At 35.6% G+C, this 26405-nt stretch overlaps 1 protein-coding gene across 3 annotated transcripts in view; it reads left to right on the top strand.

Annotated features, from left to right (window-relative positions):
* Positions 1-26405, top strand: part of adcy2a (adenylate cyclase 2a) — a 45488-nt gene that overhangs the window by 9922 nt on the left and 9161 nt on the right. For 2 of the 3 annotated variants that reach the window (XM_014003421.1, XM_014003423.1), the window contains exons 3-19: positions 3883-4044; positions 9300-9449; positions 11387-11535; positions 11674-11785; positions 12522-12649; positions 12940-13098; positions 13261-13393; positions 13477-13653; positions 13758-13801; positions 14476-14556; positions 14788-14872; positions 15080-15177; positions 15303-15387; positions 19675-19812; positions 22705-22824; positions 22926-23110; positions 24948-25032. In XM_014003421.1, coding sequence (XP_013858875.1) covers positions 3883-4044; positions 9300-9449; positions 11387-11535; positions 11674-11785; positions 12522-12649; positions 12940-13098; positions 13261-13393; positions 13477-13653; positions 13758-13801; positions 14476-14556; positions 14788-14872; positions 15080-15177; positions 15303-15387; positions 19675-19812; positions 22705-22824; positions 22926-23110; positions 24948-25032 — 2091 coding nt within the window. The remainder of the gene's footprint in view (positions 1-3882; positions 4045-9299; positions 9450-11386; positions 11536-11673; positions 11786-12521; positions 12650-12939; positions 13099-13260; positions 13394-13476; positions 13654-13757; positions 13802-14475; positions 14557-14787; positions 14873-15079; positions 15178-15302; positions 15388-19674; positions 19813-22704; positions 22825-22925; positions 23111-24947; positions 25033-26405) is intronic. The other variant, XM_014003422.1, reaches the window with a different exon arrangement.

The following is a 26405-nucleotide window of genomic DNA, read 5'->3' as shown; positions in this document are numbered from 1 at the left end:
CCCCCCCCCCCAATGGTAGACCTAAAGTTACGCCCTTGACTGTAACCTGTCATATTTATTAAAGACACATGTTTACTGTAACTAAAAACTGTATATTTATCTTTTACCTTGACTTAGTGAGACTGTCTGTAAATAAAAGTAGAAAGTAGGCACACACAGCTCGTGATCACACAGCTAACCACACACTCATTCCACATTGTAAATTTAACCTGTAAACTAATCACAGCCACAGACAAGTGGACTAAAAGCCCAATGTAATGGGACACTTTGTCTCGATAATTAGTTTTATGAACCTTCCTCGGTGTCATTATTACAGAAATGATTCATGGGCAGAAGCAAAGTTGATTTTTCTGGGATGGACCACAAGAAAAGTTTGCTCACCTAATTGCTAGAGAAGATGCTTATGGGTCTCTTACCCATATTGAAGGAAGCCCTGGACTGTTGTAATACTATAGTGCGTAACATCGTCAGCTTTGCTTTAAATTACCATTGGTGTATTTTCATGACTGAATTAAAAGCATTGAATTTCAGAGCAACTATTTACAAAAAATGTTTGGGTTTTAAGTTAATTACTTTCCCGAGTGAAGAGACAATTTGCACTAATTGCCAGCTCTAAGCAGTTTGGATTAAGTTTACATAGTCCTACTCCTTTTTTTAATATAGGGATTAAAAATTGTTTCCTGGTATCTTGTAGCTTAAATGTCTAAATAACATGCTGCTCACGTTCACAAAGTTTGAATCCTCTTATAAGTGTAATTTTTAGAAATTGCATCTTGTATCCAAAAGTGCAATAATCATTCTGACCAGCAGCAAAACGGTTTACCTTTTTACTTCGGCTGCTTTTTTTGGTCACATTTCTAGGTAATTATTCACTTTATTTTGTTATTGATGATAGAATGTTGTGTAAGAGAGCAAAGTTAATAATTTTTTTTTAGTTTTCTCTCCCAGTTCCTTCACTTGTGAAGAGACCACAAATACTCTTCACTGTTAAATTATAGCCATTTTTAACATTACTGAATCATAACGTCCATCCTTCTGTTTTAACTGTTTCTCCTTTTCGGGTTGTGGGGAGCTGTGCCCATCTCCAACAGCCATTGTGCACAAAGTGGGATTACACCATGGACAGACCACAGGGCCACAAACAAATGTCCATTCACACTCACTCACCCACAATATGAGAGAATTTAGCATTGCCAGTTAACCTACCGTACAATATTTTTGATCTGTGGGTGGAAACCGGAGTACCTAGAAAAAAATCCCAGACATGCACTGAGAACAGACAAACCTCACACAGAAAGGCCCCGGGCTGGGAGGTGATCCTGTGACCTTCTCTCTTAGAGGTGAGAGCTCTAACAGCTGCACTGCCATGTCGCTGAATCACAAAGTTGTGATTAAATCAACAGGGCACCTGTTTAAAGCTTAGTCAGTGACAATGTTTACTTTTTTGTTGTGTTCTTACAGTTTTGCTGTTTTCTTTGTGCATAAGATCGTCACTCTCACAGTCTCACAGGACAACATGAAATAAGCATAGCTTCTTACTGCTGCACTATGCAATGATGATGTAATGGTATAATTCATGAAAAGCAGGAGTCTTGCCTGTAAGAGCCTTAACACAGTTAAGCTTGTTTTTAGTCTTAGCCAAAAGCTGTTTGTCTGGTTACACAGGTGATGAGTTTTCTTCCAGGTTCTAGTGATGACATCAAAAAATTATGAATAAATACAATAATTATTTAATATTAATGCTTCTAGCTTTTAGATGCAAAAAATACTAATAGCAATGTTAGATGATATATTTTCTTATTAGTATAGTAGCAGAGTTTCTTGATGATTATACTTTTGATACAGTAACCAAAATTTGAAAATTACAGAAAGTCCTCGTGCTTGGAATATCTATGTGAATATGCAAGAAATATTGATTGCTCATCTTTTAAAAATTAACAAGCAGGCTAAGGCTGCATACCAGGAAAGCAGAATTAAATTAAAAAAATTAAAAAAAATGCATGAAGATTTATATCTGGATCGACATCAGTAATTATTCACTTCAAAGTGGATCATCCCTCATTTTTGATTGAAAAAAAATCAGATCTGTTCGTTACATTCAGAATCCCCCTACAGACAAACGAGTCAAAGACAAATCTGCCACTTTTTGTCCTTGGCTTGGTGACTGGACTGTTTTCAGTACCCTGGTGTCAAATCTGTTTTTACTGATAGCTGTTAGCTTAACAGTGCTTCGTCTGCCTTTGTTTTTGTCATCTTCTCCAGAGGAAATACTGACTCACTTTAGAGCTGCTTTATATTCAGGCATGATTTTGTCTGCATTTTCATATATGCATTGTCTTCAGGGGATCAGACAGTCTTTAGTGGGCTGAAATTTGCATTTATAGCCAGAATTACAGCCAAACGAAGTAGTTGTGATTGTATTCAGCCTCTCTGCATGAACAGAATCATTACTGCTTCAATCACTTTCCCTCTCTTACTTTCTTTCCTTCCTTCTCTCCATCTCACTACCATCATGTGGATCCCAGCTTTCCCACCTAAAAAATAAACTGAAAGGGTAACTGGCAGCAGGCTGTAGCCAACAAGAGCTTCTTTCTATTTGTACATGGCAGTGAATGAGTAACTTTAACCCTGCAGCAGGAGATACATTAAAGGCATTTTGTATAGAGATGGGGAAAAATAAAAGTACACCTCATGTTACATTAGATGTATAAATTCAAAATGCAGAAGCTAAAGGTTTACTCTTTTGCTTCTAGAGAATGTAGGTAAGCTGAGGATAACAGAGAACAAATCGATTGGTCATTTAATTCTCAGCACTGAAACATACTTACTGTAATACAAACACTAAATTCAAAGTTTTTACTTTTCTTGCTCACAACATTGAGTGTTTTATGTCTTATACTCAGTGTTGTATAAAGTACCACAAAGTGATACTTGAGTAAAAGTACAATTATCTTGCCAAAAAATTACTTTTGTAAAAGTTAGTCTTCTTTAGGAATATTACTTGAGTAAAAGTCAAAGTATCTGATATTTTTTGTACTTAAGTATTAAAAGTAAAAGTATTGAATTAAAATGAGCAGTTAGATTTTCTGTAATGACATTTATTAGGAGGTGACCTCCCCAAAGAAATGCAGAAATGACTAAATTGTATTAAAATAATTAATTTATGTTAAATTTAGGATGCACTAGTCTAGCTGTTTTAATTAATATACATATATCAAGGGTGCCTAAACCTTTTCCCCAAAATAAAAATCTATCCGAGGGCTACGACCAAATGCAATAATATAATTCATGAAACAGAAATACTTCTTAGGTACAGTATTTTTATTTTAGCGATTATGTCCTGCTGGAGTGTGACATGACTTGTTTGTGTCATGTCACAAACATGTATATGGTATTAGTGTATAAACACTAACACCGTATTAGTATTCTGATACTAATACGGTATCAGAATTTTATGTAATAATAATTCTCATTCAACCACAATTAAATTCTCTCTATCTAGGAGGCACAGGTTATATGGATGGTATTTATTTTTGTACAATAACAACCTGGGATGAAAACAAGCAAAAATGAAATAAAGTAATGACTTTCTACTTCTTGCCTTTTTTTAAACGTAAGGAGTAGAAAGTACAGATAATTGTGAGAAAATGTAAGAAGTAGGAGTAAAAAGTAGGCTGAAAAATAATTACTCAAGTAAAGTACAGGTACCCAAAAATTCTACTTAAGTACAGTAACAAAGTATTTGTACTTAGTTTCTTTATAACTCTGCTTATATTTCCCCAATTTCCTTAATTTTTTTCCTTTTTTTTATACATTTCTGTTTCACTCACTCTTTTTCTCAGTTTTCTACTAATGTTTTCCTTCTTTTTTTTTCCTCCACAGGTGTCTTTCTTTCTCTTCATTGTATTCGTGGTTTACACCATGTTGCCGTTCTCTATGCGGGAAGCCATCATTGCCAGTGTTCTGACCTCTGCCTCTCACACCATTGTGTTGAGTGTTTGCCTATCTACAACAGCTAATCACATGGAGGCAGTCGCTTGGCAGGTAAGGTGACAAACCTCAAGAATATGTATAAAGCAGACGGTACATTAATGTTAAGAAAATCGTTTAAAACAAAACTTGTTAGTTACAAAGCAAGTCTGTAAACAACAGTGACTAAAGGTAAAAAGAAAAAAATATTATTGTAGCAGTAGTAGTAGTAGTAATAATGGTGAATTACAAAATCAAAATAGGATAGGTTTTATTAATTTATCTAAATCAAAGTTTCCTTTCATTTTAATTTTGCAGTTTGTAGCCTACTATTGCCAGCAAATGTAATATTTTAAAGAAAATTAGCATTAGAGGTAAATGTTAGAAATTCTCATGTATATTATTTTTTTCTTTTTTGTAGCTTTTATCTAAAAGGTCACTCTCCTTTCTGCAGTAATTCTCTATGTACAAAATATTCAAGCAGTTATCCTGGTAAAGGAACTGTTTGTCTTTATTATGTACAGTACTTCAAACAATACTGCGTCATCACGTTCAATAAAGAATGATTTGCTTGTTTGTATAAACAAATTGAAATACAGATATTGCAGGGATACAGGTGAACATCAACTATCAGTAGGCAAGGCGGGTGAAGTGTCTTGCCCAAGGACACAATGACTGAGATGGCTGGAACGGGGGATTGAACCGGCAACCAAATTGGGGGCAACTCACAGGAATGTTTCATATTTATTTATTTTCTTTATTGAAATAGACCAACAAGAACATGCTTCCTAATTTTCTATCAAATGCTGAATGGTTGACTGTTTATTATAATAATTCATTTTATTTGAAGGTGCCTTTCATGGTACTCAAGGATACCATACAATTAAAATGCAGTAAAAAACAAAGATGATACGATGAACATTAAGATCTTAAGATGGTTCTGGAGATGAAACGAGCAGCAGAGTTTTGGACCAGTTGGAGTTTATGGATGGATTTTATTGGTAAACCAAAAGGAAGGTAGTTGCAATAATCTAGATGTGATGTGACCAAAGAGTGAACCAGAATAGCAGTACTGCTACAAAAGAGGGATGGACAGAGATGAGCAATGTTACGGAGGTGAAAGTAGGCTGCATGAGTGATGTTACTAATATTGGATTTAAATGATGACATATTTAGGATAATAAATATTTATTTTACAACATATGTGCTGTACAGCATTTAGCTTTTCATTGAAATATGCATAAACACTTACACTTTTTTGGCCTCATATTACTTTATTATGTCTAAGCACAATACATTGCATCTAGGCATAGTTCAATTTTTTTGTGTAAAAGATAGGAATCCCTTGGCACAAAAGTTTTGTAGAAAATTTTAAGTTTTAAATCTAAAATTTTGTGTAATTTGTTTGAAGTATTTGATAAATCATTCCAGTTCATTAGTTTAATTTAACATAGCTGGTAAAGGCACCCAACTGTTCATAAATGCACAAACCACTCAACTTGTTTGGGTAAAAAAAAAAAAGTTCAACATTAAAGTCATGACAACTGATTCACACATAACAAATGCAATGACCATAGACTAAATTTTTTGGTGCCATCAAAAAAAAGTGCAAATGGTATAAAAGAACCTTCAAGAAAAACATTTTATTCTTGTCTATAAAGTCAGTGAGTCAACCTTCAACTTTTATGTAACTTGACATGATTTGCCTGAAGGAATGGAATATGGAATAAAGTGACTAAATCTAAGTGTAAGAAGCTTTTGGAGACGTACCAAGACAATTTAAAGTGGTAAATGCTGTTGAAGAGCCCAGCACAAAAATACTGATGTAACTGGGCTGAAATCTGTGTTTTTAGATTTTTCTTTTTTTAGATTTAAAGGTGGTTTAGAAATGTGTAGTAGTTTCATAATTGGCCTAAGTATAAATGTCTAACATTAACATATAAAAATATATACAAATCATTTTCATGTCGTTTTTTGAGCCCAGTTTCTAAAACTGTAGGAAAAAGAACTGCTCTTGGATTTTTTTTTCTTTTTTTAAACTTTTTGTCATTAGTCTGTCTGCTTTTGTATGTGTGTAACTGTGGCAGCTGAATGCTGGCTTAAGGACAGCCTGAGGTTATATCCTATCTGGTCAATGTCTCACCTCGTCACCTCCTTAGCTCAGTTTGCCCATCAACACAAATTCTGACTGAAGAGAAAGTGTGCTTCAGTATGTCTGAGAAATGTGGATCCACGGAATAAGAAAAGGAAAGAGTTCTCAGAAATATTCCCTCTTTGCTGACGGACAGTTAATAGTTTTATTTAATAAGAACATCTCACAGCAAAAGAGATTATTAGGATGCATGGACTTTAAAGGTAATTATTGCAAAGCCATGACAAAAATCATGTATTTTTCTCATGAATGATTAATGTCATTGAATTCAAAGTTTGCAAGTGTAGTAGGTTGAGAAATGACAGTTTTAAGTTTTATTAAAGCATCCTTGAGAAATGGCTTTAAGTTTTATTGAAAACTCTGTCGACTTTAGCTCGGCCTTTAATACCATCTGTCCTGACATCGTACTGAACAAACAGGCTGCCCTAGTCTTCCCTCCCTCCATTTCTGCCTGGTTTAAGGACTTCCTTACAAATCGTCCTCAGTCTGTAAGGATTGGTGCACACAGCTCCTCCCCCCTGGTGCTCAGCACTGGCTCCCCCCAGGACTGTCTGATGAGCCCAGTTCTATTTGCTATCTACACCCATGACTGCACTCCCTCTCACTCCACCGCCATCATAAAATATACAGATGACACTACTCTGGTGGGACTTATAACTGGTGGAGACGAGTCAGCATACAAGGACGAGGTGCAATGGTTGGCAGTGTTGTGTGCAGGAACAACCTGTTATTCAACATCCTAAAAACTAAGGAGATAATAATCAATTACAGGAAGAGCAGGGGCTGCCCCTGCACAACTCTACATCAATGAGGGCAGCATACAGAAGGTCTCCCACTTCAAATTCTTGGGGACCTACATCTCAGAAAACCTCTCCTGGTCAGTCAACACCACAGCAGGGGTTAAGAAGGCCCAGAAACAACTCCACTTCCTGAACATACTCAGATGGGACAACATAGAGACTAAGCTGTTGGCAACCTTCTATCACTTCACCATAGAGTGAGTGCTGGCAAATACCATCACAGTGTGCTACGCTGGCTCCACTACTGCTGACAAAAAGGGGCTTCATGAGTTGATCAGGACTGCTGAGAAAATAACCAGTGGTCCTCTCCCCTCCTTAGAATATATCGCCAGCACCTCACATTCTCCTGGGCAAAGAGAATCTAAGTCCACTTTCATCCTGGTCACCTGCTCAGCCTGCTGCCCTCTGAGCTGTACCATCAGACTTAAAAACAGTTTCTCCTATGGGCCATCTGGATTCTGAACACCAGTCAAACATCCTAAGTGCATTAATTACTTTTTTATTGGTTTTGTCACTGTATAAAATGTACTGTATTGCTGTTGTCCTATATGTCTTTCTACTTTCATTTTCATTGTACAGTCTTGTGCAATGGGAAAGACTATTCTATTCGTCTATAATACCCCTAATTTATCATTATACATGAACTTTCATATTATTGTGAAATCCTATGTGATCTGTCAGGGCTTGGAGTATGTGTTGAAAACATACACAGGCAAACACATTATCATTTGCCTTTTACCTTTTAGTGGCAGGTGATAAATATGCTTAATAAACTTAGTATGATGTTTTCTTTTTTTTTTTTTCTTTTTTAGCTACTAGTCAGACACTGTTGGCTATTTAACCACAGGGATGGACTTGGCAGCAAGGGTCAACAGATGACTTGCAATTCTTGGCCTGTATCCCTGGCTGCTTGTGGTCCCACAACACTGAATGCACACTGGACATGCAGTTTGATGAACTACTTATTTAAAGAGTACAGTAAATATTTTTTAAAAAATTCTAAATTTTTGGCCCCAAAAGTCAAAACTATGAATTCAAACACTAGAAATAATTGATCCTACAATATTAAATACCTCAATTTATATAACTGGATTAATGTATTTAAAAGTTTCATCATAGTTTTTCTCGAATAATTTGCCAACATTACAGAATTAGGTTTGCGTTTTTTATTTCATAAATTTATTCAGTAATTTCAAATTTAACATTTATGCTACTCACTATGTACTATGCAGTACACTTGCCCAAGTTAAAAAAAACATAAGTTGCCTTACATTTTTTTAGACTCAGGCAGCGCTAAAAATTGCAATAAACTAAAAACAACTGCATCTGTACTATAACACCTATGAACACAATTAGTTTGTTGCTACATGCACATGTTCATGTAAATCCACACACACACACACACACACACACACACACACACNACACACACACACACACACACACACACACACACACACACACACACACACAAAAAAAAAAACTCTATATGATGTATATGTATGTATATATGTATATTAAGATACCCAGAAGGAGAAAACTCAGCAGTGCATCATGGCATCATCCTAACAAGCTTGGTCTCAAATAGTGTAACTGTGGATTTTTTTCATAACCTGAGACTATGACTGTAATCAGTGCATGCTTTAAAATGTTTTCCTGTAATTGTGTTAGCAACATTTTAACACCACATAGAGGTAACTTGTGCCTCTAACCTGAAAATGCCCGATTAAGTAAATTATTTGACATTGTCTTGTTTTTTTAATCATTCAGATTCAAATCTACATTCTTAATGTATGTAAAAGCATAGCTCTGAAGTTGTAATTTGTTACATTTTAGTCCTCTTATTTTTAAAATATTTTCTGCAAGACAATATAGTACATCTTAACATATAAAATATATCTACAGAGGGTATGCTTTTTCTATATAACATGTTGATTGAGGTAATTCAACATAAGGAAAATATTGTAATTATCTTCTCTTTTTCTTAATAAAAAACTGTCAAAAATATCTGTCTAAACTTTTTAAATGTTTTTTTTCTTTTCACTTTTACCACATCATTTTCCAATTTAAACATTTATCTTTCTTCAAAAAATAAGAGGAGGGAGAAGTAACATTACCTTAGATACAGTAGGTGGCATGCCATTAGGCATGCCTACACCAGTGCTGTAGAATTGAAGGTAGTCATTGGGGTGCTACCCCAAAGATTATCAGATAGATAGATATACACGGCCATAATCTGCCTCATGTTATATTATGCTGCTTTAGTATGGTGGGTTTGAGTTCAAGCTGGGGTGGCAGGAATGATGCTTTAATATATATATATATAATTAAATAAATAAATTTAGAATAATCTTGTCACTGTCTTTTTGCTTGCACAGATTTTGGCCAATGTTATCATTTTTGTGTGTGGCAACATGGCTGGGGCATACCACAAGCACCTCATGGAGCTGGCACTTAAACAAACCTACCAAGACACCTGCAACTGCATCAAGTCTCCAATCAAACTGGAGTTTGAGAAAAGACAACAGGTAAGGTAATGACTCTTAGTGAGCCAATAAAAGTTAGACTGGAACAGAGACTGTGCTATAGTGCTGGCGGGGATGATGTTTGGCATTTTAATTTATTTGTTTTGCCTATTAAAACATTATTTGAGATAGTTTACAATTATTTTTTGATTCTGATAGAGCTGAGTTAATGTAGGGTCTTTAAGAATCTGCAGATGTTTGCATCCAAGATTTCAACAGCCGTTGCTCATGCATTTGTCCGTAAACATTAATTATTAATATGTTTGTTTGCATTTGTATAGTTCAATATAAAACTTGAATTATTGAGACCAGTCGGCTTTGAGTGTTACAAATCAGCCTGATATGCATGAAAATAGCTTTTTAGTGTGATAGATATTGAGTAGCTCAATTAAATCTATATGTACGTAACAGTAAAAATGATGAACACAGGATGGACCAAATCTAATATAACCAAACCAAAGTACAAAGGGGGGTTCTTGTAGGTTGACACACAAAAAATAAATCTCACAACAAACAATAATCAGTAATCAAGATCAGATTGACAAGGACAGAAAGAAAAAAACAACAACAGAAAATACTTCTCAGTTTTTCTATACCCACTTAATCCTGTTCAGGGTTGTGGGGAACTGGTTTCCATCTCTAGCAGTCAACTTGTGACAGGCGGGCTACACCCTGGACAACTCACCAGTCTACTACAAACAACATAGATTAAAAAAAAAACCCATCATGCACGCACACACTCACTATACTCTATTTAGAGTTGCTAATTGCATGCTTCTAGACCGAGGAAGGAAATCGAAGTACCCATAAAATACCCAAATGTCCTCAGGGAGATGCTTAATCTGCAAAGATCCCAGCTCAGTTTCAAACCCAGGACCTTCTTGCTGTGGGCCGGCAACGCTAAACATTATACCTTCCTGCAGCCGTAAAAAAAATTTAAATAGGAAATCAACATGGACTGGAACAAAGTGTCTCAAAACCCATGACAGTCTCAAAGATATAACTTTTGATTACCCTTTATTGTTCTTTCTTTTTGCTCAGTACCGTTTGTACATCGTTCCATTAAAACAGTTTTGTGATTTCATTTGTGCAGGAATTACACAGATTCAGAAATTGCATGTATCAGAACATTTTTGTAGTATTACTCTTGTACAACCAGCCAAGTACTTTCATTACAATGAAGTGCTCTCTAATCACTTCATATAAGACAGAAATACAGTAAGCACAATTAAGCTTTGAATGTAATGCTGGACATTTTAACCAATGTGGCTTTTTTTTGCATTATTTGTAAGAATATAGTGCCTTTTTATTCAAAACTATTTGTGAGTCAAGTTCACTTTTCTCCACATCTGTTGAAGTTGTAGCTTTTGTGGAACTTTATAGATACATAGTATTAATGTATCCAGCTGTTGTTTTGAAAGCACAGACTTGGGGCGGAGTTGATTTTGCCGAAGGCGACATGAGCTTCTGTTGTTTGAACTGCGATGAGTAAAGCTTAAAATGCTTTGGGTGAGGTGTTTCGTTGGAGCCCTGGGGTGCTGGCTGCAGCTTTGATTGTGACAGATGGTAGTAACCGTGCAGAGACAGTTCTTTCAAGCGCTTGGTGCACTCATAATATATGCTGTTTCAACCACGGTGCACTCCTTTACAGAAAGTGCATAGATTTCTGGTTGAGTAATCCAAGTAGGGATGTGCGAATTCATCATATACACAAAATCCAAAACTGCTAGCCTTCAGTCACCAAAGAACCCCTAAACATAGAAACATCTCAATTGTATTAAAAAAAATAAATCTGTATTTTCACTCATTTTGCCAGCACGGGTCACAAATGTGTTCTTGTATGACTGAACCATACATAGTTGCATAGAACTCATCTAATAATTAGTTAATTTTTAAAGTAATCTCTGTACAATTTTGTTTTGCTTTTTTTGTGCCCTCAGGAACGTCTTCTGTTGTCTTTGCTGCCAGCTCACATTGCCCGTGTGATGAAAGCTGAGATCATACAAAGACTGAAAGGACCAAACTTTGGCCAGATTGAGAACACAAACAATTTTCACAACCTCTATGTCCAAAGACATACTAATGTCAGGCATGTAAATATTTCATCGGATCACCACTTTTATAACCATAAGGATCTGCACAGAAAAAGATGTGACTCCTTTTTCTTGGCTGAGGAATGTAAAAAAACAATTATGGTTTATTTTTAAATCTTTATTTCTTTCTTCAGTATACTTTATGCAGATATAGTTGGATTCACACGACTGGCCAGTGACTGTTCACCTGGAGAACTGGTCTACATGCTGAACGAACTGTTCGGTAAATTTGATCAAATTGCTAAGGTAAACAACTGAGTTTAAGCCCCTGGTTAATATGTTATAGCTATGTAAGATTTAAAAATATTGTAGGAATGGAAGGTAAACATTTGTGTTACACTCACATTTTAGGGCCAAAGTGCTGTGAAACAGCAGAAGGCCCTATTGGTTTTAACCTGATTATTTTATTTTTTCTAATGATGAGGCTTTTTGCACTGTGTTCTAGTGGGCTGAGATTCATGAAACTTGGCAGTTATTTTGAACTAGCGTAAAAATGGGAAGTTCTTTAGTTGGACTTGCACACAGTCCAAATCGCCCTGGGGCCCTTTATCATTATCTGCAGTTTTAATTTAGTTTTGCAATACTGGAAAAAATAGACAAAAACCTCTGTGAATTTTAGACATGAAAAATGTGTGAATTGTTTATTGAATCCTCTCTCATTTATAACCTTTAGTCTTCTTTTAGGTGAACCAAGAATAACTGTTAAAAATGCTTTGTGCAAGATAAAAAGTTAGTGACTTTTATTTAATATATTTTAAGCTAACATAACATTTTAACTTTTGTTTCAATACAAAGAATATCCTTTTTTTCTCACCAGCCACACAATATTCAAAAGCCCATCCACTAGGATACATATTAAAAGTTTTGAACTTTTCTCAATTTAACTACCTAATAAGATTAAAACTCTACCTGCACTGCTTGCCTATATGTTTTTTTTTATCTCTATAGTTACAGTATTGTGTCTGTTCCTTTTTCTATACAGGAAAATGAATGTATGCGGATCAAAATCCTTGGTGACTGTTACTATTGTGTGTCTGGGCTCCCAGAGTCTCTGCCAAACCATGCTAAAAACTGTGTAAAAATGGGACTGGATATGTGTGAGGCCATCAAGTGAGTGACAGTTACTTAACAGCTCTATAAAAAAGTAATGACCATTTACAAAAAAAAAAAAAAAAAACATTGGGCTTATTCTTAGCTATGTCAAAATTTAAGTTATCAGCCAAACTGAATGTTTCAGAATAATTAAAAAACAAACAAAAATAATAATTGTGACATATCTATTTTTCCCTTTGTTTCAGTCCATGATATAAAAGTCTTTGAGCTTTTTGCTCCTATTTATGACAATATATGTTGTGCTTGTGATGATTTTTGTGTTAAATAATGGCTTTTATTCATGATAGGAAAGTACGAGATGCTACATGTGTGGATATTAACATGCGAGTAGGTGTACATTCTGGGAATGTCCTGTGTGGCGTTATTGGACTTCAGAAATGGCAGTATGATGTTTGGTCACATGATGTCACTTTGGCCAACCACATGGAAGCAGGTGGTGTACCAGGGTGAGTGACAAAGAAGTCATAAAAAGCACACACTGTCATGATGCCCGTTTAAAACAAATGCTATGCTGTTGCTTTCTATCTGGAAGAATTTTGTTTGTCCTTGATATCCTGAGTTGTTTGATTTCATACTGGAGGACCATTAACTGATCAGTTCTTTGTCAGGCGAGTCCACATTTCATCAGTAACCTTGGAGCACCTGAATGGTGCCTACAAGGTGGAGCATGGGGATGGACAAGAAAGAGATCCTTACCTGAAGGAACATGGGGTCATTACTTATCTGGTTATTAATCCAAAGGTACTTTTTAAAAATTACAACAAGGATTGAACAGTATATTAATGAAAAGTCTGTAAAGCAACACTATTTCCATGTTTGTTTAGGTTGAGCGTCGGAGCCCACAGCATCATTACCGACCCAGACACACACATGATGGAGCAAAGATGAGAGCCTCAGTCAGAATGACCCGCTACCTGGAATCATGGGGAGCAGCCAAGCCCTTTGCCAACTTACATCACAGAGACAGCATGACTAATGAAAATGGCAAGATCAGCACAACTGTGTGTATTAATTTATGGTTTTGTATGATGGTATAGTTTTTGTGATTTGAATAGGAGCTCTTAGTTGCCAACTCTTGCTCTGTTTCCTCTTGCACTGCTTTTAGGATGTTCCAATGGGACAGTATCACTTTCAGAGAAGATCAGAAAGGCAAGCGGATAATTTTGCTGCTCCCGTTAAATATTTTTGTTTGCATTGTCTTTAAAGGGGCGATATTATGTGCTTTCCAAGCCTATATTTAAATTTTATACTAAAATAAAGTAATTATGTCACATTTTCAGCTTATGAAAGAGCTATATATTTGTAAAAATCCCCAAAACTATTTACTTTTCATCTTGACAGTTACTAAACGCCTTGAAATAGGTCTCTGTCTCTTTAAGAAAATCCAACCACTTCGGTCACGCCCATTTTATCACGTAGCCTGCCAGAGTCACAGAGCGGGAGGGAGGGGAGGGGGGCACTCTATCATGAGGAAGCTCGGCTTAAATACACATCCTAGAGGCATTTCTGGTCCCCACCTGTCGTTTTGCTCCTCAGCATGGCTGCCTAAAAATGCTGCAGGATTTCTCAAACATGCATGAGTGAGTCAAAGCAAGGCTTTGGGCATGTTTTTTTATGAGAAGATAACATTATAACATGATAAAAAACTCAAAGTTGATTTTTACATGATATTGCCCCTTTAACATTTTGGCAAGAGACTTACTAAACCTACAAAAATAGTCTAGATTTTTACTAGAGGCTTTTGGTGTCTGTGAGTTATACTCTGTCAGCTTAAAATGTTCACTCTGGACTGTACTTAAATTTCTGGTACTTTTTTGTTACAGGACAAAGTCTCAGAAGAAACGGTTTGAAGAAGAATTCAATGAGAGGATCATCAGGACGTTTGATGGAATAAATTCACAAAAGTATTGTGCAAACAAATATATACATTTTTTTAAATGTTTGTAGTTTTTGCATGTAGTGTTGGAAGAAATTATCTTAAATTATCCTAATCGTGATGGTGATTTCTAAAATTGAAAAATTTAAACTGTCTAAAATTTCTGAAGTACTGAATGTGCTTGTCCTATGTAACATATACTGTATGTGATCTCTATTATTTTTGGCTTTTCATTTGAATCACTTTAATTTGACCTAAGGTATTCTGCTTCCAGACAGTGGCTCAAGTCTGAGGACATTCAAAGAATATCACTGTTTTTTCATAACACATCTTTGGAGAAAGAGGTAAGACACTTCTTACTCAAGTCACATCACTTAATCCTGTTGTGGAGTGAAAAACATATAAGCACAATGGTTAGTTGGTTTGTTTACACTTACAGTAGGCTACATTGCTATTTTAAGAGTTACACATAATTATTCATGTCTGAATGGAAAGAAAAATGTCCGTCTTTTCATAGTTGTTGATTTTATTTAACTATTTATCCTTTTTAGTACAGAGCAACAACCTTGCCAGCCTTCAAATACTATATCACCTGCGCCTGTTCGATTTTTTTCTGCATTTTTATTGTGCAGATTCTGGTCCTGCCAAAGTGAGTGACCTTTATGTAAATTCCTACTCTACATTTGAATAATTTTTCTGCACTCATTATATTAGTTTATTTGATTGCATATGACATTTAAGGCAGTGAAATAAATCAGAGTTGTATTTTTGTAGGACAGCTGCTTTGGGAATATCCTTTGGAATGGCCTTTCTCATCTTGTCTTTAATACTCTTCATATGTTTCATTGGACACTTCCTGGTGAGTAGAGACGATCGACTAATTAAATTACTGCCATTTCAAGTGCACCACTCTTCCACACTACCATTATATATTGAAACCTCTGTTTAATGAGTGTGTTCCCTCTATATTGGAGGTAATTTATAAACAGTTCTGATGTTATGCCATAAAACCCAAGTAATAAAAGTGCTCATTTGTCAATAAAAGCTCGTAAGGTGACCCTCAGTGGTACTTAAGAGTAGCCTTTGGACTAAAACAAGTCATTAAAAGTTTAGGCTTAGTGGTCCCTAGCACTGTCACTGCTTGTGCTTTTATATTTATTTTAAGACACAAATAGCCATTTTTAAGACAACATAAACATAGACAGATACTTTGTAAATATCCATGTTATCATTTTAAGCATTCAGGTCATTCAGGTTTTTTTGTTAGCTTGTCGTTCTATGGTTTATTCTCATTATTAGGATGTTACATTCTTTCTTTGTAAATCATTTCAAAGGTTGATTTATCTTCCCTGGTCTTTCTTTCAGTGGGTTTTAACTGGGATAATTGGCTTAATGGATTCTTAGAGGTTATTTATGGAATATTTTGAGCATCAGTGTAGCAGTAATTATTTCTCTTGCTATTTAAAGATAATAGCATAGTGATGGTATTATCAGAGGATGAGGTTTCTCTTCTGTGCTGCAGTGCTTCTATTTTATAGCAGGTCAGTTCCTCTCAAACTTTAGAGATGAGTGTTTCCCGATTCCCAAATCTCAATCCTGATTTTCAAGACCCTCTGCCCTAGATGATGTCAATTAGAGATGTTAAACTTTTGTCTTCCAGGGTGACTATTTTCGGTGTTTAATGTATTTGCCTTCTTAAACACACCTGACTTAAATGACTGGGTTATAAAAAGACTTTTTGGAGAATATTGAAGGGTTAATTAAGTCATTTAAATTAGATGTGTTGGAGCAAGAAAACGGTTAAAGCTTGTAGGACAGTGGCCCCAGAAGGCTAAGGTTTGACACCTGTGGTTTAGCTGTTTTTCTGCTTGAACACATGCCAAATTGTTTATTTTTAAAACCTTGTTTGAATTTTGTTACAAACCCTGCATTCAGTAATACCACAATGAAAAAAATCACATTTTTCTAGCAATTTTCTTGCATCTTTTAGGGATTTATTTTTTATCAACTATTCTACCAACAAATGCAGCTTGTTGCGAACACTACCCTTTAAAAGCTGAATCAAGCCAGAATGAGCTTTATCTAGCTGAGATGAGGAAAAGTAGATATTGTGGTGGACAACTTATTGAAAACAACTTATTGCAATTTTTTTAGTCCTCTGAATTTGATTCACTGGGAGTTTAGTTTTTCTTACAGCTGCACTCAGACCAGACCTCAAACTTTCCCACCCATGTGGAAAATTGCTCTTCACAGATTGTTTGTATATCAGGAAACGGGGATAAGGACCGTGGCAACAAGTAGGGAAAAAGTGTACAGCTCATCAGGAGTTTAAGGGCCCATTTATGATGATAAAATACAAAATTAAAAATTAGATTTTTAAGAAAAAGTGCCTTTGATTTAAATATTTTTTTGATCTAGTAGTGTTTGAGATTTTAAAAAAGTAAATGAACAAACTCAGTTTTTATTGCTGGGATTGTTTGCTTTTTGCTGGGATTCAGAACAAGATAACATTTTTTAATTAAAAAAGTTCCTGGAATCACCATGTGACAAACGCTCTGATTATTTGAAAACACATATTTGTTTGATAAAGGAGGAAGTGACATTTGATTAAATTTGTATGATTGAAAGACTCATGTAGTTGGTTGGGCATAATACAGGGAAAGCTAGCATTGTAACTGGCAAAAGGTCTGGGAGTCATGGTTCATTACCGCATTAAAGGGTTGAATTAATTGTAATATAGTGCTCAATCTTTCAATCTATTCAATCTTTATTTAATTCTCAATGGCTTCAATTCAGCAAGATGGTAAATATTCCACTAAGGTTTTGGCACATTTTGACATGATCATATCAGGCAGCAGCAGATTTGTCAGCTGTCCATCCATGATGCAAATTTTCTATTGTGCCACGTCCCAGTGGTGCATGATTGGATTGAGATTTGGTGACTATGGAGGCCTTGGGAATCCAGTAAACAACACTCATTGTACAATGTTTTTACAGTCTCTTGTTGTCCAACATAGGTGAGCCTGTATGAATTGTAGCCTCAATTTCCTGTTCTTGTGGCATCCAGTGTTTATTTATTTATTTACCCTGTAGCCCATCTGCTTTAATGTTTGGCATGTTGTGCATTTAGAGATGGTATTCTGCATACCTTGGTTGTGACAAGTGATTATTTGAGCTGGTTTCTTTTCCATCATCTCAGGTCAGTCTGCCCATTCTCCTCTGACTGACAATGAACAGTTTACCTTTGTTTTTTTTTTTTTTTTGGACTATTGTCTAAGCCCTAAACTTGATTGTATGTGAAACTCCCAGTAGATCAGCAGTTTTTGAAATACTCAAATCAACATATCTGGTACAAAGAAATATGCCTTGTCCAAAGTCAACTAAATCCCCTTTCTTCCACCTTCAGATGTTCAGTTTGAATTTCCAAATCATCCAAATGCATTGAATTGCTGTCATGTGATTGGCTGATTTAGACATTTGTGTGAAACCAAACATTGAACAGATTTATCTAATAGTGTCCTGATGAGTATAGATTATAAATGATAGCAAGTAGATGGATAAGACTGAATACACTTGTGTATTGTTTTTTTTTTTGACAAGAGATTATTCAATCTTTATTTAAGTGTACTGTAAATCAATGAGAAGAAGGGGTTAAGCTGATAAAAACAAACAAAAAATACTGCAATTCAGTAACTTGGACATAAAGACCCCTAATAATTAAATTTTTTAAGGCATTACTGACAGCAACAACATCACAGCAACAATTATCCACACAAATGTATTTTATTTTTTTACAATATTGGAGGGTTTTTTAAAAAAACATTTTTTGTGTGTTCATTTGTTTGTGACTCTCTCCCAGTAACATTTTCATTATCTTTCAATAGAAACCAAACTTTAAAATTTAGAAAAACTCAGTTTGTTGTGATTGTGTGAGAAAACTGTACATGGCTTTGGTTATTTTGGAAAGAAGTTAGTCTGTGTAAAGCATCAATATAAAGTACAGCAACCAAATAATAGAAATGGTTCATAATATCAAAACTAATTAATCTAATTGATTCCATGTACAATAATTAACATTCTTCAGTTCTGTTCTTGGGCACGTTACCTGCTAATCAGTGCACAGAAATATAGTTACAACAGAGCATAAAAGAAAAGAGGTTTCTTAGCCTGCTGCTGTGTTAACTGGTGACTCCAGTAGACTAGTCACTGATATGCTCAGTAAGGCTGCATTTCTGTTGGTAAATGGGTTTCTGCTATTTAGGGCTGAGGTTGAAAAGGTCACAAAACAAATGGAAATGCCATGTTTTCAGAACAGAAAAAATCCTCCACTTGCTCTACAATTTTCAGTAAACCCTTTTGGTGCATAATACAATGTGCCATCTTTTAGTATGTTGGAATGAGACGTACATCTCGGAGCTATTCAAATGTCACATCCACTCAGCTGCAGCCATGCTGAGATGGTCGCAGATGATCGAGTAAATTATTTGGTTTTTACTCGTGCTGTTTCACGATGAATCACACGGAGCTGAAGGGATTGCTGTAAAGAAGGAAAACCAATTGACTGTGAATGACCTCGCAAACATTTGCAGAATAGAAACGCTTCTTTCGTCAATAAAACCTCAACAATATACAATTTATAGACATATTAAAATGATAATGCCTATCCTGTGAAGGGTAGAAAATGACTGTAAAAAAGTATAATGTATATGCTTTTAACTCATAAAGGCATGCCACTGTTGGCCTTAGGCAGTAGGAGTAGCAAATTTGAAACAGTTTATCTTCTGACAAATGTTTTTGTCATCACTATAATTAAGGAAATTGCGTTGTATTTGAGATTTTGTTGCATTATCATTTGTATTTTGTAGTATTCCAATAATTTAAAAAATCATTTCATTGTTGTTAATTATGGGTACCTTGAAACTTCTCATTGATATTACCGAGTAAGAAGTTAACTAGTAATGTGTGTTTTAGCACAGTGTTTTTCAACCCTGGTCCTCAAGGCACACATTTTGTAGTTCTCCTGTTGCTTTCTTCTTTGATTCTTTGATGATCAGCATGTTCAGTTCCCAAATCTTGTTTTAGCTCACTTGTGTTATATTCTCAAGTGTGTGTGTGTGTGTGTGTGTGTGTGTGTCTGTGTCTGCAGCACTTCAGTAAAAGTGCATCTACTTCTTGGATGTGGCTGCTGAGGTCATCAGTTATTATTGCCAACAAGCCATGGCCCCGCATCACACTCACCATGACAACCACGGCTCTAATACTCATAATGGCAGTCTTCAACATGGTAAGCTTTTATGTGCAGGTATTGGACTGAGGGAGGGGTATGTCATGTGAACATAAACTTTATATGAAGTATCACAATCTTTTGAACAACAGTCTTGTTTGTTAATACCAAATTATTAAAATTTATAGAAGATTAATGGGCCTCATGCAAGAACATTTTCGTATTCTTATCCTAAATTTCTCTTATTTTTGTTCGTATGAAGGGTTTGTACGAACATGTCACGTCAGATTCAACAAACTCTTGTATCTTCAGGAAAAGTGTGTAAATGAGCAGTGTAAACCGATGAATGCGCATCAGCTGCTCATGCACGAGGAGAGGAGATTTGCATAATTACCACCCCAAAAACACCATGAAGCTATACGTTTCCTGCCCCACATACCAGGAAGTGTCCATTCATAAACAACATCACAAAGTAAAAAMGAAGAACTTTGCGAGTTCAGAGATTGAAGTCCTGCTCTCAGAGGTCCAGAAAAAAAATCAGTCATTTTTAGCAGCGTCAGCTGTGAAATTAAAGGAGATGCTAAAGAATGAAATGATAACTGCTGTTAATGTCGTGCTTCCTGTGGGTCGTATACAGTCACAGAAATAAAAATCTAAATCATATTCATCTTTCTCTAGGCCTGCTCTGGTTTTTCTTTGGTCAAATTTTGAATTTAAGTGTAAACAACTGTTTTACATAGTTTTCATTTATTCAGAAGAAGAGCAGTCGCGCATCGCTACCCCCCCGCCTGGCCGTTTCCCCCCTCTCGACCATCGCAAATGCCAGATGTGGTTCTGAAAAAAAAAGCATTTTAAAATGTCTCCAAACTTCAATTAATGCATAATTTAAGTTGGTTTTTAGTTTGAGATCTTCATATTAATATTGTAGTGTTATACAACAGCATTAAAAGCCAATTTAATTTAATCGAACCAATTTGTGTCATTAGTTACATTTTAAAATCTAATTCCAATTCAAACAGAATAACCAATTGTCAACATAATTATGGAGTGTGATTTATTTTAAACCCAAAATATCTTCAAACTAATGAAATATAAAGTTATTAATGAGAAAAATCCATCTGGATAACAGCAGACTGACTGCTCGTAAAATATACCACAGGTCTGGACCACTCGTGAACTTTGTTTGTTTCTGGAAAAAAAATCTTAGAAAACAAGAAAATTGGTAAATGACACAAATTCTCCTAAATCACTCGTATGCACAACTTAGGGACGAATATGTTCGTATGAACGGTTCATGTATGAAGGCCAATGTGTTTTCAGCCAAAGGTTATTAAACGTTTGTCTGATGTTATAAGTAGAAAATATCTGTGTATTATTGTTTTGGGGTTTCATGGTGTTCTTGTTTGAATATCTGGTTCTTCATGTTTTAATTATCTGTACATTTTTAGTTTATTTCTGCCAGTGCTTTCTGTTTTTAGCCATCTGTGTTTTCTGTTACCGTTTCTGCCTGCCAGTTATTGGTATGTTCTTGTACCTTAGCCAAAGTTCCCTTCTTCCCTGTACTTCCTGTAACACTCACGTGTCAGCCATTTGTAATCATCCCAGCTGTTCCCATTTACTAATCACCCCACCCAGGAATTGCACTCTGGCTTTTTTGCAGTGTTCTCATTCAGATCCTCAAACATAAGTATGCTCAGTTCTATCTAGTTTATGTTTTGCATTGTTTTCTCTGTGATATTTAACTGTGGCAAGGGTGAGTCTGTGATCGAGAAGTTGCAAGTTCAAATTCCCAGACCAGCACAGTTGAGTGGGAAAAATAAAGCACCCATACTGTGCTTCCACCCTTATTTGTGGACTCTTGAGCATTGCCCTTAACCGTCCATCTGTTTGTTATCCTGGTGCCTTAGATGGCGGCCCTCTGTTCCACATGTGCAATCATAAATATGCAGAGTATGAATTAACAGGGTATATAAAGTTATGAATAAACTAAATAAATTACTTTGGGAGTAATGTCTGCTTACTTTCTACCTCAACAACCACCAATCACCATATCCATTTCAGGGTGATCAGATTTTTGTCCAAGTCTTGTGCTTAAAACACTGAGACACTGGCCATTTTTAATTATAGAAATTTTTAACTGTTCTGTTAAAAAACTACACTAGTGCATATGTAGCAGTCCCTATGGTTAGTGACATTTAATGTGGTATTCATCTTGATTTTACTTTATTTTTCCAGTTTATTTTCTTTTCCAGGTCTCAGTCATATTGGATGTTTCACCACACAATCAGCTCCAGAAAGTAATCTCCTTTCTATTGTTCTCCTTGGCGTTTCGGTCATGAAAATGATGGTTTCTGGATAGCTTACATCATCATTTGCAAGCCCTGATAAGAAAACACTGTATATAACATTTTTATTGTTAATTTGCTGAAGCTCTGTTATTTTTCCAGATTTATCTGATGGTTTATTTTTATAGAGTAAAGACAAATGCATGAAGGCTCTGATAAAAGTGGAACAGTAGCCCGAGGCTTTGAGAGGAGGTGTTGATAAAGCATCGTGTCAGGACCCTGGTTTAGACCTTCACACAAATCGATTGCAGAGATTATAATCATGTTTTGTGTCTGACGTGGGTCAGTTGCTCAGGGCGGATGAACCAAATTATCTTGGTTTTGCTCAGTGAGGGCAGCCAATCCTCATGTTATCCTGCGGGTTCACATTAATGGGCAGTATTGAATGGTTGTCACCAATGCCCTCTAATAGAAGATTTGGTTTTCCTCCTGCAAGTCTAATGCTGACTAGTTCATCTTTTCAAGTATCGACACGCTAAACAAACAGAGGGAAAAATGTTTTCCTGAACCTTTTTTTTGTCAACAGCTGTGAAGAAAGCGGTAGGACTGTGTTGCAAATATGAATCATAACAAAAACATCAAATAATGCATGTTTTTTTCTTTCTAGTTCTTTTTGGAAGACATCGTGTCGCCTTCATTTCCTCTTTATAATTCATCCAATGAAACACTGCTTCACCATCATGGACAACAAATCACCTTCACTGGCAAAAACAATTTCTATCTTCCTGTAAGTAAAAACTAATGTCACTATTAAAAGGCTTTATAAAGTAATCTTATTTGTTCTTCTTTTTGTTGTTTATTAATCCAAGATTTTTTCTTTTGGTCCAGTATTTAATTTATAGTTGTATCCTGGGCCTCATCTCTTGCTCAGTGTTTCTAAGGATAAACTATGAGCTGAAGATGGTCATAATGTTGACAGCAGTGGTGATCTACAACATCATTATTCTACAAACACATTCTTCTCTGCTGGATGAATACAGCAGATTTCTATACCAGACCGAGAGCCTGGACAGGTTGGTGAAACAAATCTCTGTTTTAGTCTCGAAAGTATCCAAGCGTACCTAACTCTGTCTGAATATCTGGTCATTACGCACATCATCAATTTTGTTTAATTACACAAAATATTACTATTATAAACATGTACTAATGACCCCCTCCCCACCCCCAGGTATTTCATTTCTACAAACACAGCTCGAGCAGATAAAAAATGTATTTAAAGTAAAATGAAAATGTTAAATAATTATACTTGATGCAAATTAAACCTGACTGTATTTGAAAGCTTAAGGTGTAATATAGACACAACCCATTTTGCACAGACAGAAGATAATGCTCACCAAAGTACCACTGCTCGTTGGTTGTCAAATACAAAAGGGCATCTTTCACCAGTAATTACATAAGAATTAGTTCAAAGAAACGTGATCCCACAAACTACAGTCATTCAGTCAATCTGTGTTCTACTTTCATTGGATTCATTTCATACATTCTACAGCAGGGCCTTCTCTGCCAACAAATCAGGAAATTGGTTGCTTCATAAGAGGTCAGCAGCTCAGTGAGCTCATCATGAATGAAACCACTTAGTGTGAGAAAGTGTAAGACAGAACACCTGCACATGGGTGGGTTTTACGCATTATGAAGAAAAGTAAAGCCAAGCTCTGGTCATTCATAGTTTGGTTTGATGTATTATACCATAAAGAGTTGGCCTGCTGCAGAGCTGCTCAATAAAAATTTAATAGACTAAGATTTTTTTATGTAAAGCTGTCATACAGAGTTGGCTCACTGGCAAGTTAGTTATTATTCTAAATTATTCATGGAGAAATTTAGAGGTCAGCCTTGGAAAAACATCACAATTTGTGCCATCATCAAAGTTTTTGCTTCTCTTCTTTTTAATAGACCTGAAATATTTAAACAAACTGTATACATGAATAGGTCAGATGATTTTATAATGTAGAGCACGTTTAAATAGTTTTACAATTTCCTAAATATGTTTGCAGCTTTTTATGCAGAGAAAACTAAATTTATGTCCAACACTAACAAGAAAACTTTTGTCCTGAGTCAGCTAAAAATTAAGACCACATATCTGTAACAACTTTTTGAGCATATTTATAACTTTTCAAGTTAACTTTCTAATTGTGTGCATGTTTGCCATCTTCCTGGGCTGCATTTCTTGCAACGGTGTGCAAACCTTGCAACTGTCAAAATATACTGTTTGTTGCTTTTAATGCTTTAATTTAAAACTTGTCTACTAATTTACCTCAGGTGATTGATAAAGTAGCTTCCTGTTCTATTGTATTCTCAGGTAAGCAAAATATTGAAAGAATTCATTATTATTAAATGTAATCTTAAGTTGGAATACAACAAATATCACTGGGGAGGTCTCTGTTCTGCTGCTGTAAATAAAGTATTTGAAGATGTACAGTGTGGCACATAAATAGTTGTAACAGCATTTTTTTTCCTGTAATTGTGCTGTGTACAGAAATGCTGTTAAAAGGTAAAATGAGAGAACAAACAAAGCTTAAACTGTTTTCAGTGCTGAAGCTTTTGTAAACACGTCTTTGGAAAATGTTTGTAGTGATTGTACCATAGAAGGAAAGCTTCCTCGCTGGGAAGCAAACCGTAAACAAACTCTTGTCGCACTTAAGCAGAAGTGACAGTTTAAATTGAGCGACAGCTTGGAATAAAATGGTCAGTTAATCATTCATGAGACGTGTGTCAGCGCCGGTTGTCATCTGAATTTGGAATTAAATAGTCTTAATGACATCTTTCTCTCTTTAATTTTCACTTTGTTTGATTACTCACTCTAGGTTTGTCATCTTGCTGGTGAATTTATTTTTCTTTTTTATGCCCCTTAAGACCAGGAGTTCTCAAGGACCTGAAAACCATGGGTTCCATATCTCTCTTTATCTTTTTCATCACTCTGCTTGTTCTTGCCAGACAGGTACGTTTTCACTTGAATGACATGGTATTCTGTTTCCCATTTTTCTCCAAAGACTTTAAACAAGATCAGATTTTAACTCTGAATTATCAAGATTTCTGTTTTGTTGAGCTTCCTCACATACCAATTTATTAGTTGTCTGAAAGTTTCCTTCCATTTTCTCTACCCTCCCTAACACATTCTACCCTCCCTAACACATTCTACCCTCCCTAACACATTCTCTATGTGCTCTTTGTCTCTGTCTCAGTCCTGAACTTTACCCCCACATTCTTCCTCCTGCACCAGCCAGTTTTTTCCCTTCAAATTGCTCATACTCTGATGTAGTGAATGTCTAAAGCCTGAGTTTAATGAGGTCTCCACATTTTTTTATTAAAAAGCTCAGACTGAAAATATGCTTGAAATTTATGATCTCAGGAACAGTTTGTGTCCTTTTTGTTTTGGTTGTTTTTCATTGCATCACTTTAGCAGAGCAATAAACACATTAGTTTTCTGCTAAATGAACATCATTCACTGAACTCAGAAGAGATGGTACTTTGTGGCTTCTCCACAGTTTAAAGCAAAGTATGTTCTTTATTTCTTTCAGTCATTGGAGAGTTTACAGTCCATCAAACCACATCATGTTAATACATTTGAAGATTTTAGATCAGATGAACATTTTAGATTTGGTTAAGCCGTGCCTAGGCAATTTACGTAGGATCCACTCCTGTCTGCTGAATGGCTTGCTGCTACTGTAGAGGAGAGCTGTTGTCATGCAGGGAGTCTGATTCGTATGCAACAATGCTTAGGTGGCAAATATCAAAGTCATATCTGTGAAGGTTGCAATGCTGTTTTTATCAGCAGAACATTTTGACAAAGCGAATTGAGAAGCGTTAGCTTAATTGGTCATAGTTTTATGACTGATTTATGCACATATGCATGATGTCATGTATTGTTGATTTTGTGAGATTTCCCCATTCTAAGACCTTTATAGATCACCTGATGCTATTTGTCACTTGATATGTAAAACCCCCAAATTGTATTTTTTCATGACTGTAAAAGCAATGAGGACTGTGTTTGTGTCAGTGAAATTGAAGAGAAATTAGAGTCCCATAGAAATTTGCAGTGGCCACTTTTTTGCCTTCAAAACCACATCAAATCAAATGTGCAAATGCATCATAACACTGTCCAAATAAGTCTGTTCAAAAGCAGCAGCCAAAGTGTGTATCTATATAAATTGTTGTTCTAGAGGGATTAGATGTTCTTGTGTTTTGTTCTGTTAATAACATAGATTTTTATATGAATTATTCTTGAAAAAAGAGGCAGATATTATACGATTTTTTTTCTTCTTTCTACCTCCTTCATTTCAATTTGATTTGTATATATGTTTTTTTGTTGTG

Source organism: Austrofundulus limnaeus, unplaced genomic scaffold (genome assembly GCF_001266775.1).
Source record: "Austrofundulus limnaeus strain Quisiro unplaced genomic scaffold, Austrofundulus_limnaeus-1.0 Scaffold18, whole genome shotgun sequence".
Classification (NCBI taxonomy): domain Eukaryota; kingdom Metazoa; phylum Chordata; class Actinopteri; order Cyprinodontiformes; family Rivulidae; genus Austrofundulus; species Austrofundulus limnaeus.
Note: the sequence above shows the minus strand (reverse complement) of the source record. Positions and strands in the feature narration are given on the sequence as shown.